Source organism: Mytilus trossulus, chromosome 8 (assembly GCF_036588685.1).
Source record: "Mytilus trossulus isolate FHL-02 chromosome 8, PNRI_Mtr1.1.1.hap1, whole genome shotgun sequence".
NCBI classification, from domain to species: Eukaryota; Metazoa; Mollusca; class Bivalvia; order Mytilida; family Mytilidae; genus Mytilus; species Mytilus trossulus.
Genome location: NC_086380.1, coordinates 53,229,054 through 53,245,017, shown reverse-complemented (window position 1 = coordinate 53,245,017; position 15,964 = coordinate 53,229,054). Strand labels below are relative to the sequence as shown.

General features: G+C 32.2%; 2 protein-coding genes across 3 annotated transcripts in view; both read right to left on the bottom strand.

The window, feature by feature from the left end:
• Nucleotides 1–2,611: 2,611 nt before the first annotated feature.
• Nucleotides 2,612–15,890, bottom strand: LOC134681135 (VWFA and cache domain-containing protein 1-like). Its single transcript, XM_063540585.1, has 11 exons — nucleotides 15,756–15,890; nucleotides 13,330–13,496; nucleotides 11,323–11,433; nucleotides 10,536–10,637; nucleotides 9,903–10,005; nucleotides 8,263–8,358; nucleotides 7,760–7,894; nucleotides 7,017–7,117; nucleotides 6,449–6,568; nucleotides 4,179–4,312; nucleotides 2,612–3,176 (listed from the first exon to the last, which is right to left on the bottom strand). The coding sequence occupies exons 2-11, from the start codon at nucleotides 13,389–13,391 to the stop codon at nucleotides 2,860–2,862; spliced, it is 1,281 nt and encodes a 426-aa protein (XP_063396655.1). The 5' UTR covers nucleotides 13,392–13,496; nucleotides 15,756–15,890; the 3' UTR covers nucleotides 2,612–2,859.
• Nucleotides 15,784–15,964, bottom strand: part of LOC134681133 (VWFA and cache domain-containing protein 1-like) — a 19,331-nt gene continuing 19,150 nt past the window's right edge. For both annotated transcript variants that reach the window (XM_063540583.1, XM_063540582.1), the window contains exon 14: nucleotides 15,784–15,892. The gene's annotated coding sequence lies outside the window, so the exon portion shown is untranslated. The remainder of the gene's footprint in view (nucleotides 15,893–15,964) is intronic.

Genomic DNA, 15,964 nt, shown 5'->3' with positions numbered 1-15,964 from the left:
AAAATATTTGTCTTTTGTCAGTTTATTTTCGATCAATTGTTTATGGGTACACTCCAATAGCATGAAAGTCTATAGTAAACATAGGTATTCTAGATTCCTATTACAAAGACTGACATGCTGTTCCAAAGTATGCAAAATAACAACATAAGTCATTATTAAATAAACCTAGTTCTATATAAAGCAATGTTTCGGGAAAATTCATAATAACTTCCTGATGAATAGAAAATAGTTAAAATCACAAAAATACGAGGAAAATTCAAAACGTAAGGTTTCTAATCAAAAGGCAAAATCAAAACCTCACACAGATCAAATGTATGGATAACAACTGTCATATTCCGGACTTGGTACAGGCATTTTCTTATGTTTAAAATGGTGGATTGAACCTGGATTTATAGGTAAATAAACAGCATAGAGAAAGCTTTGTATTAAGCAAAAAATGGATCCCACTAGCATTGCTTCTTATGACGTTCACAAGTCATACCCTTCCGGAGCACCTGAGATCAACCCTAGTTTTTGGTGGGGGTTTGTGTTGCTTATTCTTTAGTTTTCTATGTTGTTTTATGTATACTATTGTTTGTTTGTCTTTTTTTTTTTTGCCATGACCATTTCAGTTTATTTCGATTTATGAGTTTGACAGTCCCTCTGGCATTTTTCGTCCTTCTTTACAACTAAAGATGAACGAATGGGATGAGACACCAAAAGTCATCAGCAAAAGAAAGTTGTTCTTAGTATAATACAGAAACGATTAATAAATCATAATCAATTGAAAACCATGGAAATTATATATGCAGTCAAACAAATAAAAAATCATTTTTTTTTTCGTACATTGGATGCATTGTCGTTTTTATTCCTATTCATGTTATTGATCGCAAAAAAAAATTTCTAATGGCAAATATTGCGTCTTAGATGCATAATTTTTTAATTAGTTGGTAGTGGCTTTGAACTAGCTTTCAGATAACTGCGAGTACTCTCAGATCTGTTCATTGTGTCTTTTTGTGTCGGGATGTATAAGTACCCGGCCACGTCCACTTGTATTTTTGTCCATCTGATGAGTTAAGCCTTTTTCAACTGATTTTTATAGTTCGTTCTTATGTTGTACTGTAATACCACTGTCCAAGGTTATGGGGAGGGTTGGGGTCCTGCTAACATGTTTAACCCCGCCATATTATTTATGTATGTGCCTGTCCCAAGTCAGGAGCCTGTAATTCAGTGGTTGTCGTTTGTTTATGTATACATATTTGCTTTTCGTTCATCTTTTTTATGTAAATAAGGCCGTTAGTTTTCTCGTTTGGATTTTTTTACATTGTCTTATCGGGGCCTTTTATAGCTGACAATGCGGTATGGGCTTTGCTCATTGTTGAAGGCCGTACGGTGACCTATAGTTGTTAACGTCTGTGTCATTCTGATCCGTTGTGAATAGTTGTCTCATTGGCAATCATACCACATCTTTATATATGGTTTATTTTATTTTATTTATTTGTACTGCTTTACTAGGACCATTTTGTTTAAATTTTCAATTGTTTTAGATAATCATTGTTATACTTGTACATACATTTAATGTAATTGTTAAGCTCAGTTTTGGGCGCTGTAATTTTCAATAAAAACTATTCTTATTCTTATTCATGTGAAAAACATATGTTATCGTCTGGTTAATTAACATAATAGCATTTTTTTTAAATTATACCCCTACTACCTAGTATTCTCACACTGCTGTATCTCTTGTAAATATCATACCAATTCAGCAAGGCGTGCTGTTTTTCATTTGTTTTTTAAACTGTGCTTTTAAAGAGCACATTGCAAGAAAAAATAAATGGCTTTGCTTATTGTTGAAGGCCGTACGGTGACCTATAGGTGTTAATGTCTCTGTCGTTTTGGTCTTTTGTGGATAGTTGTCTCATTGGCAATCATACCACATCTTCTTTTTTTATATCATCAAGAGAGTGTGATCTACTATAACAGGAAACTAAGATTGATACTGTTCTGAATGTAATGTTAATTTAATAGTCCATGTTTCACATTACCAACTTTTGCCTTAAAAATTACTATTTTTTCGACAGATTACCTTCACTGTTGTAGAACATACTCAATCAAGCAAGATCATCGAAAATGAATAAATTAAAGATTTTAATCCGTACAATTTTGAGGGAAAGTTAACTATTCAAATGCTTTCTAAACATGACTTTATCATCGAAAATCGACAAGTTTTTCCCCCAAAATTGCACTGATCAAATCTTTGATTTTTACTTTTTTTGACTGCTTTTAATTGACATAACACAGAAACAGAGAGTAGATAACCTGTCGAATAATTGTGGAGTCTATAATATGAAAATACTCTATTACATGCCACCTAACATTCGGCAAACACCAAACTGAAATTATGTATACTAAACCGAATGTTGAAAGCAATTGATATTAATAAACATTTTCCGGAATTTTAAATTTACAAACGTGCATTCATAAGAAGAATTTAAACGTGCCACACACATATATATTAATATTAAATTAGGATATATAAAACTAAAAAAAAAATAAGTAAGAAACACATTATGTAAATTCTTCATATATAAAAAAAAATGGTCTATGTATTATCTGTTCTAGATGTGACGTCTACCAAATTATCAAAAATTTAAAAAACATGCAATACTAATCCTGTTTTTTAGTATATTTATTCAAATAGGTTAACAAAGGGAAACATGCTAATATATGTATGTATATAATTATAAAATGAGGAGATTTAAACTTTAAAAAATTAAGTCAGAAACAAAGAATATAAATAATGTTCAATATATGGGTTTGTATAACATGGAAACTAGCGGAAAACGGATGTTACGAAAAAAACATTTTATGACCATTTGTCTATCAAACTTTATGTCCAGGAGATGAGTCAACATAAAAATTATGATTAATTGCCGGTTGAATCTGGTATGGCGGTGGTGGTGAATCCGTACTACTACATTCCTCCTTTTCTCTGTATTGTCTAAGTTCATAATCTGGAATAGCCTCTATATACGGATCAGCATTTTCATTACGATTTCTAGATCTAAAAAACTTAATTCCACAAATCATTATGAGAGTGAGAAGGATGCCAAAGGCGATTGATCCACCTATTATTCCGCCAATTTGTCCTGCATTTATTTCATCTGACGTCTTGTCAGTTGTGGTTGATGGTGCTGCTGCTAAAAAAGTATAATTGGTATGTTCTGTTACCTTATTGATATTCAGGCTCCATTTATTTTCGCGTCTTTTGAAAATTGAAAAAATAACGGGAATATAATAAGTTGTTTAATAAATGTAACTAGATTTTGTCCTTTAAAAATAAACGAATTAGAGTTAACAAATCAACTAACAAATCGCTGCGAAGCAAGCTGAAATTTTCGATGTGATGAGTCACAGGTGATCTTTACAGTTGGTTATTAGGGTTGGGTGCTCGTTTACATTCTGTATATGCTATTCTAAAGTCAGAAATCTGTTATTCAGGGCTGTCAACTTGTGTTGATATTTGTTTATTTGCATATCATTCTGTTTTTTTTTGTTCTGTATATTCATAATTTATTTGAAGTGTTTAACTTTATATGTGGTACAAGGTTTGTTCATTGCACATATACTGTTGATTATATACATTTTCGTGGATTGAAGAAAACTTGCATTTTCGTGGATATTGATTTCATGGTTCAACTGTAAGAATAAAAAAAAAACCACTTCACTTTATCTCCGGTGATTTGTTGTCATTTGTAAGTATACGACATCTTCCTATTTTCTGTTTCAAAGTTCCTAATGCACAAAAAATATAAAAATGAACCGAACACTAAGGATTATAGAGAAACAGTTCATGATAAAATAGTACCAACATAATGGTTTACTTTTATAAATTGATACTCGGATGGAGAGTTTTCTCATTGGCCCTCATTCCACATCTTCCTATATCTAATCATTTTAGAGCGCGTTAAAATTCATATATTCGATAAAAAAAACTGACATCGTCTGGGCAAACCAAAAAACCAAAAGCAACGGACGAAAAAATTAGTAAGCAAAACATTACATACAAAACTAGAAACCAGGTAAAACGAATGCAAACCAACACTCTGATAACCCGTTATAAGATGCATACATTGCTCCCCATAACTTGCACTCATGTTACATTGTTACTCATTTCTAGTACATATTGGTTTTATACATACCACACGTATTTCTATATTGAGATTTTGTTTTACCAAATGTACATTCCTCTTTAAGCCTACAACATGGCGTAGCTATTTGTTGTAAGAGGTCGTTATATTCACACCAACTACATTCTAGTTCGCTGAAACAGTCTCTGAAATAAGGTCAAATGAATAAGTTTTGTGACATTTTTTAATACTATCCGGGAAAAACCCAAATATATCTTCCTTTCAAAAAATAGTAGATTCATTCATGACCTTTTTTACTACTTTCCGTGAATAGAGATGAGGATTTAAGTATATATTTGATTTCGTGGTTTTCGACTATTAGACAATAGAAAAAAATGTTTTTTGTTGAACCTTTAAATTAGAGATTCACGGAAATCGTTATATAACGAATAATAACGAGTCTACAGTTACAAAATAAGTTAAATGTTTGCGAATATTACTTTCAATGCCACAAAGATGTAAGATTTGTCTAGTCTCAAAACAACGATGAGTTAAGATAAAAAAGCAACAGTTTTATACATTATAAATGTAACACTCCCAAACGTGTCTTTCCCCCCAAACGTGTCTGACTCTCCCAAACGTGTCTTTTCTCCCTAAACGTGTCCGAAATGTACAATATTCCCCAAACGTGTCCGAAATGTACAATATTCCCCAAACGTGACCGATTTCATAACCCCAAACGTGTCCGATAATTGTTATTCGCCAAAACGTGTCCAATATTTAACGCCAAAACGTCACACGTCTTTTAGCGCTGATACTGGTATCTCCTAAATAAAATCGCTGATAACGTTTACGGTAATTCTATGATGGGAGACACACGTGATGAAGTTGTCATTTATTAGATTACGTTAGTTCGATGTAGGTTTTTAATGATCATAATAATGGCAAAATCTGTTATTATTAAGTAACTTTGTCTGCAGGCATATTTAGAGAGAACATACAAGTTTTATTGTTTTTGCAGTTCTCTTTAGAGAGAATATAGACTACCTGTTTTTATTTTTTTTACATTTGAACATACATGTTTTAATTTTTTTACTGTTATATTGTTAAGATAAACTTAAGACTGCTGGTTGCGTATTGTCCAGTTGCAAGTATTTCATGCAAATTAGGAAAAAAACATACAAGCTTGAATGTTTTTATCAGTTCTGCTGAGTAAATTACCTTTAGACTGTTGATTGCGAATCATGCATAATTAGAGAGAACATTGAAGTTTAAACGCGCAGAGAAAGGGACACTTTAACCCGTTAACGGTACAGTTTAACTCAACATGTGTGCTTACAATTTACATACGATATAGTCGAAATGACGCCCCCACTTTAACCCAGTTTAATTCTTCCGGTTTGAAAAAGTACTAACGTGCCTTATGTATATTTTTAATGAAATGGTAAAATTAGTATACGTTAAAGAAATAGCAATAACCAAATAATGCTTGATATGGACACGTTTTGGAGATTGGACCCGTTTGGGGGTTAGTGAGAAATGAACACGTTTGGGCGTTTATACAAATGACACGCTTTGGCTCAGTTTCAACTAGACATGTTTGGGGGAATCGGACACGTTTGGGGGGAAGGACACGTTTCTGAGTGTTACATATATATTGTGTCATACTTTTTATACTATTAAGAAATATGTTTAAATAATTATTGTTTTTAACGAAAACTTTATGGATATTTGTATGAATTTCTTCCCATTATTTTTGCCAATTTTGAACCACTTCTGAAATCAGTTTTCGTATTATATTTGAGGAAGTAAATTAACGAAGTTCAAAACACAATAAATCGTCAAAATTGACATTTTGTTGTCGAGATTGTTCAAATTATAATTTTAAAACACTCATCAAACTATAGAGTAGAAAATTATATAATTGACAACTTCCGGTTTTTTTTCTTCGTTTCTTTACTGGTCGCTTCGATGGTTGAGGGTAGCCTTCTGCAAGTGCCCGCGACACGCAAATGGGTCAATCCTAAGCCTTTAATTTTTTCTTCATTTCCGATATTTTGTGACGAACCCAGTAAGTTATCAAGTTATATTAAAAAATGTTAACCCCTCCGTATTGACAAAAAAATCCATCTTGCTTTTCTGTTTACTATTTATTTGTTTTCTATTCCAATGGACTTTTTTTTTCTATCTTAAGACTAAACACTTTGAAATGAATATAGTGATTTTAAAATGTGAAGTGAAAATCAATTTCTACACTTAAGCCGTCATTTGTTGACTTTTTTAAACCTTAGGCGAACAATCCATGACATAAAATTTTTGGATATTATTTTTTTAACACATACGTCTTTGTTGCTTTTTGATGACATTTTGGAACATAACATGTGGTAAGACCGTGTGTATCATCTGGTTGACTTACACCCGATGTATCTGGTAATCGGGCACTACACGGTGGACTAGCAGACCTATTGAAACAAAATAATATCTGTTAAACTATTGCTTAACTTAGTTGTATACATTGAGTATCCAAATTATACATTTAATCATTTGCGTATTCTGAGTTTATTTAGTCCATTTTCAAAAATAGCAAAATCAAAAGCTTAAACACATCAAATAAATAGAAAACGTCTGTCACATATTCCTGACTTCACACTTTCAACTTTACATTTGCCATTTCAAGGTAGAATGAACAAAAACAGTACCTTAGTGAGAAGCAGCCATTCGGAACAAATATAAAATTATAATTGAGGCATTATTTTCAAATTGAAAGTCCGTATGATATTAAAAAGAAGATGTAGCATGATTGACAATGAGACAACTCTTAATAGGAGACCAAATGACATAGAACAACAACTTAAGGTCACCGTAAGTCCTTCTACAATAAACAAAGACTTTAGTTGTTCGCATACTTACCCTGTATTATATTTGTTAGAACATACATCATAAATAATTGGACTGTGGCATAAACATTCACACTGGTTACTGCATTCTACGATATCAGGTGATGTAGAGTCCTGCAAGATAACACAAAAGAATTCAAAGATGAATTAGAAGTTTAAATATATCATGTAAGAATATACAGCAAATAAAATGAGTTCCGATGTGTTATTTGAAAAAATAGGATTCGCTAGTGTCTGCAGGTCAGTGTGAAAAAGCAGTTATTTGTTATATTACTTTCACCGATAATGCACTATCGTAAAAAGTTAAAATTGATATTCATATTACTAGTAATTGAATAGTGTTTCTTTACAATAAAAATCGTTTGATATCAATTCATTATAGACACTCACAAAAATAACAAAACACTCATCAAGTATTTACGTTACATACTACGCACTCTACAATTTTTAAAGAGCTCTATGTAATTTACCATCATATTTTCTATCAGCAGTCAACACATGAGTGTGTATTTTGTGCTGTTCTCCCTTTCAAGACTAAAAATAATTAAAAAAAAAACATGTTTAAAATGCAATATGAAACATATGTGTGATTATTATTCTCATCTTATCAAGCAGTAGAAGAATATCAATGATTTACAATCTCTGTGATATTTCTCATAGAAGTACCTCTCAAGAGAACTGAATCAAAATATTTAACATATATTTAAGCGCTAAGAATAAAATACGTATATTGTAATGAAGATAAATGGTACTCACACATTTACAGTTGGTAGTTGGTTGTGTCTGTCTCCTTATGATAAACACATTCGTTTCTGCAATAGGTCGTATTTCAAATGTTTCATCAGTGTCTTTGAAATCAAGCCCTCCTAATTTGTTAACTGGCATAGTCACCTAATCAAAAACATTAAATAACTTGTGTTGAATTTAATAATAATTATATTGGATATGGTAAGTCCGGATTTGGTCAATGAATTAGATAATTAGATAATTGTACACTATTCGTAGTGGATTAAAACAACTTTAAACTCATCAAACACAATCTATTTAAGTGACTTCTTTTAGCTAAACATCAACGCATTTTCAGCTAAATATCGATAAAAATACCAAACAATCCATGTTCGAAGTTGTAAAGCTAATAAAAAATAATGAAACATTTTTCATACCGAAGAAGTAAAACAAACAGATGTTACCCATTGATTATTATCTTTATTGTCATTTTATTGTGAAGTTATATCATCTTTTACATGCTTACAACTCACCCGAAAGGACCTTAAATTTGTATTCTTCGAAAAATCTTGGCACTCTTTCGAGTTAAGTACACCTTCCCGTTTCAGAATTTTTGCAATACCTGGTTCCTAAAAAATAACAGCATTAGGAGAACAAATATAAAACAGTATTTTGTATTCTCTGTTTTGCAGAGCATGCAGATGAATACTTTCAATGATGGATCAAAACAGCATAACACAAAGAAAAATACTTCAGTTCTATGCACAAACAAAGATAGCCATTAACATGATGAAAGTGATGACATAACTCGCATTTGACTTCTTTTTTGTGTCTTGCTTTTACTCAGATATTATTCAGAGTACATAGATGTCAAAATTATATTATAAATATCTGAGGGCAGGATTTCTTTTGATATTAAAGGTGCTTTTAACATATCAATAAATGAATTTGTTAAAAAATGGACAAATTGAATATGAGATTAGATTCATGTCTTATTATGATAAGCTACCCCAGTCGAATTTGAGCCTATGATGATGTGCCCACAAGCCTCGTGATGAAATAACTGCAGATGTATATACCATCTAGGATTTCAAATTTTACATGCTTGTTCTAATGACAATAAAATCAGAAAAGAGACACAGAGAGCTAAACAAATTTTTAGTTTTGTTCAGAAGCAACCCATCTCTCATTTGATATATACAAAAGTTTGCACTTCAGTAGGGTTAGGTATACATTAAAAAGAAGATGACTGCCAATGAGACAATTCTTGGTAATTACACAGGAATAAAGCTGGTTTTGTTGGCGTTAACTGATAGCAGGAATATACATATTTAGGAATAACAAACTGCAGTTTAGATATATATTTGAAGTAAGGGAGAGAAAGTATCTTCTTTTTTTTATCGGTAATTGTTTTAGTAGACTATGTTAAAAAACGTCTGTTAAGAAGAATTAAACGCACAAAAAGGAAAATATAAAATTTTGATAGTGAAACTAAAATTTTTAAATATTATTTGTTTAAGGTGGTATGGGAGTGTAAAATAAAAATGATAGAATTTGTTCATACTTTGTCAAAATGTAGTTTCTATTGATACATGTTCAAAAATTTTATAAAAATGATAGGTCACCGCGCATTTTCTCTAGCTACAGGTTGTGACAAAATGACAAATTTTTATATGGATTATACAGGAAAAAGCACCATTTTGTGAATAGAAACTAAACAAAATGATAGAATCGTATAATAAATTAGAAAAAGATAGCTTTCAGACAATGCTTTTAGAATATCAAAAGAAAAGATAGGGTCACCGTACGTTTTTTCCGGCTAAAAGACAAAATAGGAAAATTTCATGTAGAGTCCTTCAGAAAATGCAATGTTTTAGAGTTACCTCCCCTTAAAATGCCAATTTGAAAATATTAGAAAAACAACCAAAAATAATCTACACTTGTAAAAATTTCATATTTTTAAGTTATATTCTTATAAATTGGTTCTTTTAAATGAAAATTCATATTAAATATTGCATTCCTGCATCAAATTTTGCTAACTTGATAGAAAATATGGACCTTAGATTCTCTGTTTTTTACAATCCAAGATGGCGAAAGACACTCATACCACCTTAAGGCACTTCTTACATCGATTAGTCAATACGTTAATAAAAGTATTATGTTTGTGACAAACCTCAATAGTGATATGTTTTGGTTCTTTGAAACCTGATTCAATTGTTGTTTCTTTCAGTCGTGGATGCATAACGATGAACCCACTGTCGTCAACAATAATGCACCTGGCAAAAAGTAAATGTATAAGACAAATATAAGCCCAGAAACAGAGTTGTTATGTTGTAACTGTTCCAAGACTACTTATGACATAAAGCTTGTGATGATGGCTTCGCTTTTAAATTCTTACCAGAAGTAAAATAGTCGTTTTTTCTAAGTTCATGTTTTTAAAATTAACTGATGACATTCAAAACCATCAAAACATTTGAAATATAGTTTTAACCTCGTTTAAAAGAAAGTACTTACAAAACTATATCATATTACTGTTCAGAAGTTAAAAAAAAAGATTTATAATCATCCTTTTGTTTGCAATGGCCATTAATCTATTTAAGATATACTTCGATCAATGCAAAGCAACTCAATGCAGAAAGGCACACAACTATAATGAAAATTGATAAAAAAATCCGAATCGAAAAAATGAAGAAAAAAAAAATACCAAACAGCAAATAATCTAGCTTTATCTGATTGACTAATGATTACAATGCACTAGCTACACGTATGATGCTACTCTGGAAAATATAGGAAGCGAAAAACGTACCAGTAAGATACGTCATTACAAGTAGGATAAACACTACTAAACAACCAATTGAAGTATTCCAGGGGAAAATCAGCACCAACAGCAGCAGTTACTGTGGTTGAACTACAATGAAATATCAGAATTTAATAGCGCAAAGAAGGTGCATGTTACAACAGTACTAAATACGTGTGTTTATAAATTGAATGTATTCATATGATTGCAATGTTAAATAGATAAAATTTGTCAATCAGAAACAACTTTGAAATCATATGAATAAAATGTACCCGAAGACATACATGTAATTCATTTTAAAAGCAATGTATTTTCTGGTCATAAAACAAACAAGTTTAAGAATAGAAAATAATGAAGATCAGCCAAATTCAATAAGACACGATTACGTAAATTCATTGTCAGGTTGAAGATATATTTGTTTTGTTCCGACATGAGTAAAACCTAGTCAAATACACAAATTGGAAATATTCCTTTTTTGGAACAGAGAATTTTCCCCATTTTATTGAAAATTGAAAGAAAAATGTAGTGTTTAATAAAGCAGCAGACCAGCGGTATATGATGATACTCATACGCATGTTGGCGTTTCTTTTTGTTGCACTTCAGTGTTTCTGTTGTTTAGTTGTTTTCCTCTTATAACTGTCGTATTCTCCTTGATTTAAGTATGTAACCCGGATTAGTTTTCTCTCAACTAATATATGACGTTTGGTTTGAACAGCGGTATACGTCTGTTGCCTTTATTCGTTACTTTTATTTATCTTTAATATCTTTAGTTTTTTTTACAACATACACGACTTACCCTTTTTTGTATATAGTGTGCACGAGAGACAAGACTATTCCAGATCCCCACGAATCAACATAAGGAGTAGTTAAAAACATTTTATTGGGATGTGCCATGGCCTGACGCCACCTATAAATAAAACATGTGACGTACACGATATGCATGTGAAGTAAATCAGTGGAAAATCATGTTTTCATTTTACTTGAAACGTATGAATACTTTTAAATCATGATCGTGAAAAATTTGATTGTTTGTCATAGCATTAATTGTGGGAAAATTTAAGTAGGCTGAAAGCGTATTATCATAGTGAGAAACTCATAGTTTTTTTATGAACAAATCTATCGCTTATAAGTATTTATATTCCAGTATTTTCGGATAATCTACAGAATAAACTTAAACATGTTTAACCCCGCCACATTATTTATGTATACTGAGCCAAAAAAGTTTAGCAACAAAAATGTGAAATTTTGTTTTATTACCAAATCATAACTACATATAATTTTAATAATAAAAAAATGGAATTATGATATGTCAGAAGCAACGTGAATGTTTTTTACTCACATTCATTAAGATTTTCTTTGTATGGAGCGCGGGAGGATCAAAATGCGTAAATGAGTATAGTGTTTCTCAAAATAAATTTCTCAGCCTTGCCCTAAGTACACCAATAAAGAATTGGCAGGCACACCAGCAGCTTCCCTTAGTCAATGCACTACTTTTTTAGCCGGAAAAAAACTTGCCACGTGTTGACGTAAAGCGAAGGCAGCGCTTCTCCCTTGATGATAGTTTTTTTTGTTGTCTACGAGATATCGACCTATCATGTGCAGTTGAAATTTGTCGATATCTGTTTGTTTGTCTCTAAACTGTTGCCTTGTGCACATGAAATCGAGCCATGATGTCAGCAACCCTCATTCCGGCATCAACCATTTCAAGACCTTTCTGACTGTCATTTTCGGGGAGGCCTGGTTGACGCCCCATGCAATTTTGCCAAAGGTGTTTGTGTTTTTCTTACCAAAGGCGTGTTTCTAAACGTTAGTGAAAAAGAAATTTTTAATATCGTTTTTAAAGTACAGGTACAGAAGATAAACAATCATTTACACGTGCAAAGCTGAAATGGCGCAAAATCAATCAACAGGGAAAAATTACGACTGTTTTGAATTACAGGTAAAACTAAGGATTAAAGCAATGATGTTTAAATATTTTTTTCCAAAAACATCCAAAAAAAAATTTATAAAAAAAAAGTGTTGCTAAACTTTTTTGGCTCAGTATATGTGCCTGTCCCAAGTCAGGAGCCTGTAATTCAGTGTTTGTCGTTTGTTTATGTGTTACATATTTGTTTTTCGTTTATGTTTTTACTCAAGTGGGGCCGTTAGTTTTCTCGTTTGAATTTGTTTTACATTGTCTTATCGGGGCCTTTTATAGCTGACTATGCGGTATGGGCTTTCCTTATTGTTGAAGGCCGTACGGTGACCTATAGTTGTTAATGTTTGTTTCATTTTGGTCTTTTGTGGATAGTTGTCTCATTGGCAATCATACCACATCTTCTTTTTATATTAACGAAAAATTTTCCAAAAGTTATTTAAAAGAAATTTGTTACGTGTAAAGCTTACCATGATGCATAGGTTTTGCTTATTGTTGAAGGCCATAAAGGGACCTTTAGCTGTTTAAATCCAGGTTCTTTATATTCTGGCAGATAAACATTATTTTATTTTTGCCCTTACTTCTTACATATATTTATCAGTAAAATAAAGATAATATTTAAATGTTGTTTATCTGAAATTCGACTATGACCGTACCTGATGAAGGTAAATGCAGATAAGCGCTCCAGACGTATTCAATTGTTTTCATTTTTTTAATATCAGTAAAAACCAAGTTATAAGAAAAAAAGGATGTATGGCCCATTCCATCATGTACATTGCCTGAAAAAAAAACTGACGTTTTTCAAGTTTTAAACTTTTTCATAAAGTTTTTTTTATTAAATGCACTACATGAAAAGTCACTAATCAACAAAACTTATCCGTTTCTTACCATGCTCTCTTTTCGTGATCATAAGGTTTCTGCAATGAAACTCCAGGATAAATTCTTATCATTCCTGCTTTTGTTCCGATGTATCTCCATGACACGAATCTCGCAGGATGAGATTTCCAATACTGCTCCGCTTTATATGTAGCCCATACAGCTGATCGTAATGTTGACTGCCAAAATAAGATGTAAACTAGTTCTATTGATGATTTAGATTTCTTTCATGTTGAAAGCAAAAGTGAAAAGTAAAATTTCAGAAATACTAAACTTTGATACAAATTCCAAAACCTCACCTAAGTACATCCTTTACATAAAGTCGATATGTCCTGTGGTACTTAATGTAGACTCTACGTGAATAGAAAAGAAACACGTTTATTATGTGTAATGCATATATGAAACAACTAGAGTTACTAGTCCTTAATTTGCTCATTTCAATTATTTTGAAATATTTTCTAAAATAAAACATTGTAACTGTATTTTTCTATAAATTCAATAGAGTGATAAAAATGTAAAATACAAATGACAATAACATCTCAACGAATTCCTTCTCGACAGTGTAACTGCAAAAAGAAGGAATCAGAAATACCTCAACTTGCAGTATTTTGAGTTACATAAAATGATTCTTTTCGATTTGTTCCCTGCACTCTTATCTAATGAAGGGAACTGAAGGTAAGGGTGCCAACCTTACCAAAATTCTGGTAGGCAGTAGTGTTCTCACCAATGGACTGTCATAATGTACAGCACCGACGGTGGATAACCCTTTACTGCTTGAGCCGTGCATCTGTACAAGGTGTATTTTCTTATGGGTCTGAAATGGCCATAAAGAATTTATTTTGGAAGGGATCTCTACCTATCTTTCTACTTTTCATCTTTCCTTTCAATATCCCTTCAATCTTCCTTTCAATTCGTTTTCATTTCCTCTCACTATATCTAACAATCTCACACTATCTGTCTTTCACTTTTTTTGCTCAATCCTTCTCTTTTCCTTATTTTCTTTTTTTCTCAATCTTTCTTTATTCTCTGTCTTTCACTCTATAACTTTTTACAATCCACTTCTCTCTCTATATATAATAGGAGAGAGTGTTGGAAGGATTGTAGAGAGTGATAGATAATAGAAGACTGTGAGAGATTGACTGGGCGAGACAGGGAGAGTGGAAGAGAGAGAGGAAGAGAGTGACAGAGTGTGAGAGAGTGAGAGAGCGGAAGAGAGAGAATGGAAGGGTGGAAGAGAGTGAATGGAAGGGTGGAAGAGAGTGAGAGAGTTGAAGAGTGGAAGAGAGTGAGAGAATGAGAGAGTGGAAGAGTGAGAGATTGAGAGAGTGGAAGAGTGAGAGACTGCAAGAGAGAGAGAGAGAGAAAATGCAAGAGAGATAATGGAAGAATGAAAGAGAGTAAGTGTGAGCGAGTGGAATAAAGAGAGTTTGAGCGAGTGGAATAAAGAGAGCTTGAGAGCGTGAGAGAGTGAGATAATGGAAGAGGGAGAGAGAGGGAGAGAGTGAAAGAGAGGGAGAATGAGAGAGTGAGATAGAGTGAGAGAGTGAGATAGAGTGAGAGAGGTTCAGACAGGGTGAGAGCGGATGTGAGGGACTGATCGGAGTAAGGGTATACTAGAAGCTGACACAGAGAGCTGGAAAGGGTGAGAGAAAGAGAGTAAAGAGTATCATTCTTGATTTTGTTCCGATGTATCTCCATGACACGAATCTCGCAGGATGAGATTTTTAATACTGCTCCGCTTTATATGTAGCCCATACAGCTGATCATTAAGTCGACTGCCAAAATTAGATGTAAACTAGTTCTATTGATGATTTTAATTTTTTTCATGTTGAAAGCAAAAGTGAAAAGTAAAATCTTAGAAATACTAAACTTTGAGGCAAATTCAAAACGGAAGGTCCCTAATCAATTGACAAAATCAAACGTACATTGATACCAAACGAATGGATAACAACTGTCATATTCCTGACTTGATACTGAAATATTTCTTAAGCAAAGTATGGTGGATTAAACCTAAAAAAATGATTGTTTTGAAAGTTGTAATTTTCAATCTATATTCTAAATCGTTTTGTTTTTTTTAATTTTCAAAATTATTATCTTTAAACCAACAGTATACAACAAAGGTGAATTTAAATCAACAAAGGAGCTTCGAATCTTACACATAGAAAATACGAACATTAACAACACCCGGGTTAGTCTGATGTAAGATTTTTTAAATTATTTTCACATTTTGTAAACACTTAAGTATCTACGTCAATCGATTCAATTGGTATTGTAAAAGATTGTTGACCGACTTGGTAATTATAAACGCTCAAATTCAACCTTGAAAATGAAAGATTTATGATCAAATATGCCTCTTAATACCAATGTTCTGTATGTAGTCCATGAATGACCATTTTTTCAATAATAATTATGTTGAACTGCTATCACGATTATCTCACCTTAAATCCAGGATTTGTTAATTTTTGCCTTGTAAGATAATTGCCATAATTTGTGACATCTTCAGCCGTCCCATCGCGGTCTAAGTACTGGAAAGGGTTTTGAAATGCAGACTGAGAAAATTTCACACTACTTCGATCTGAAACGTAGAAAATATCTTTATATTGACTTAGAAATGTAACGAGCTTTTTAGTTAAACTTCAGTTAACTT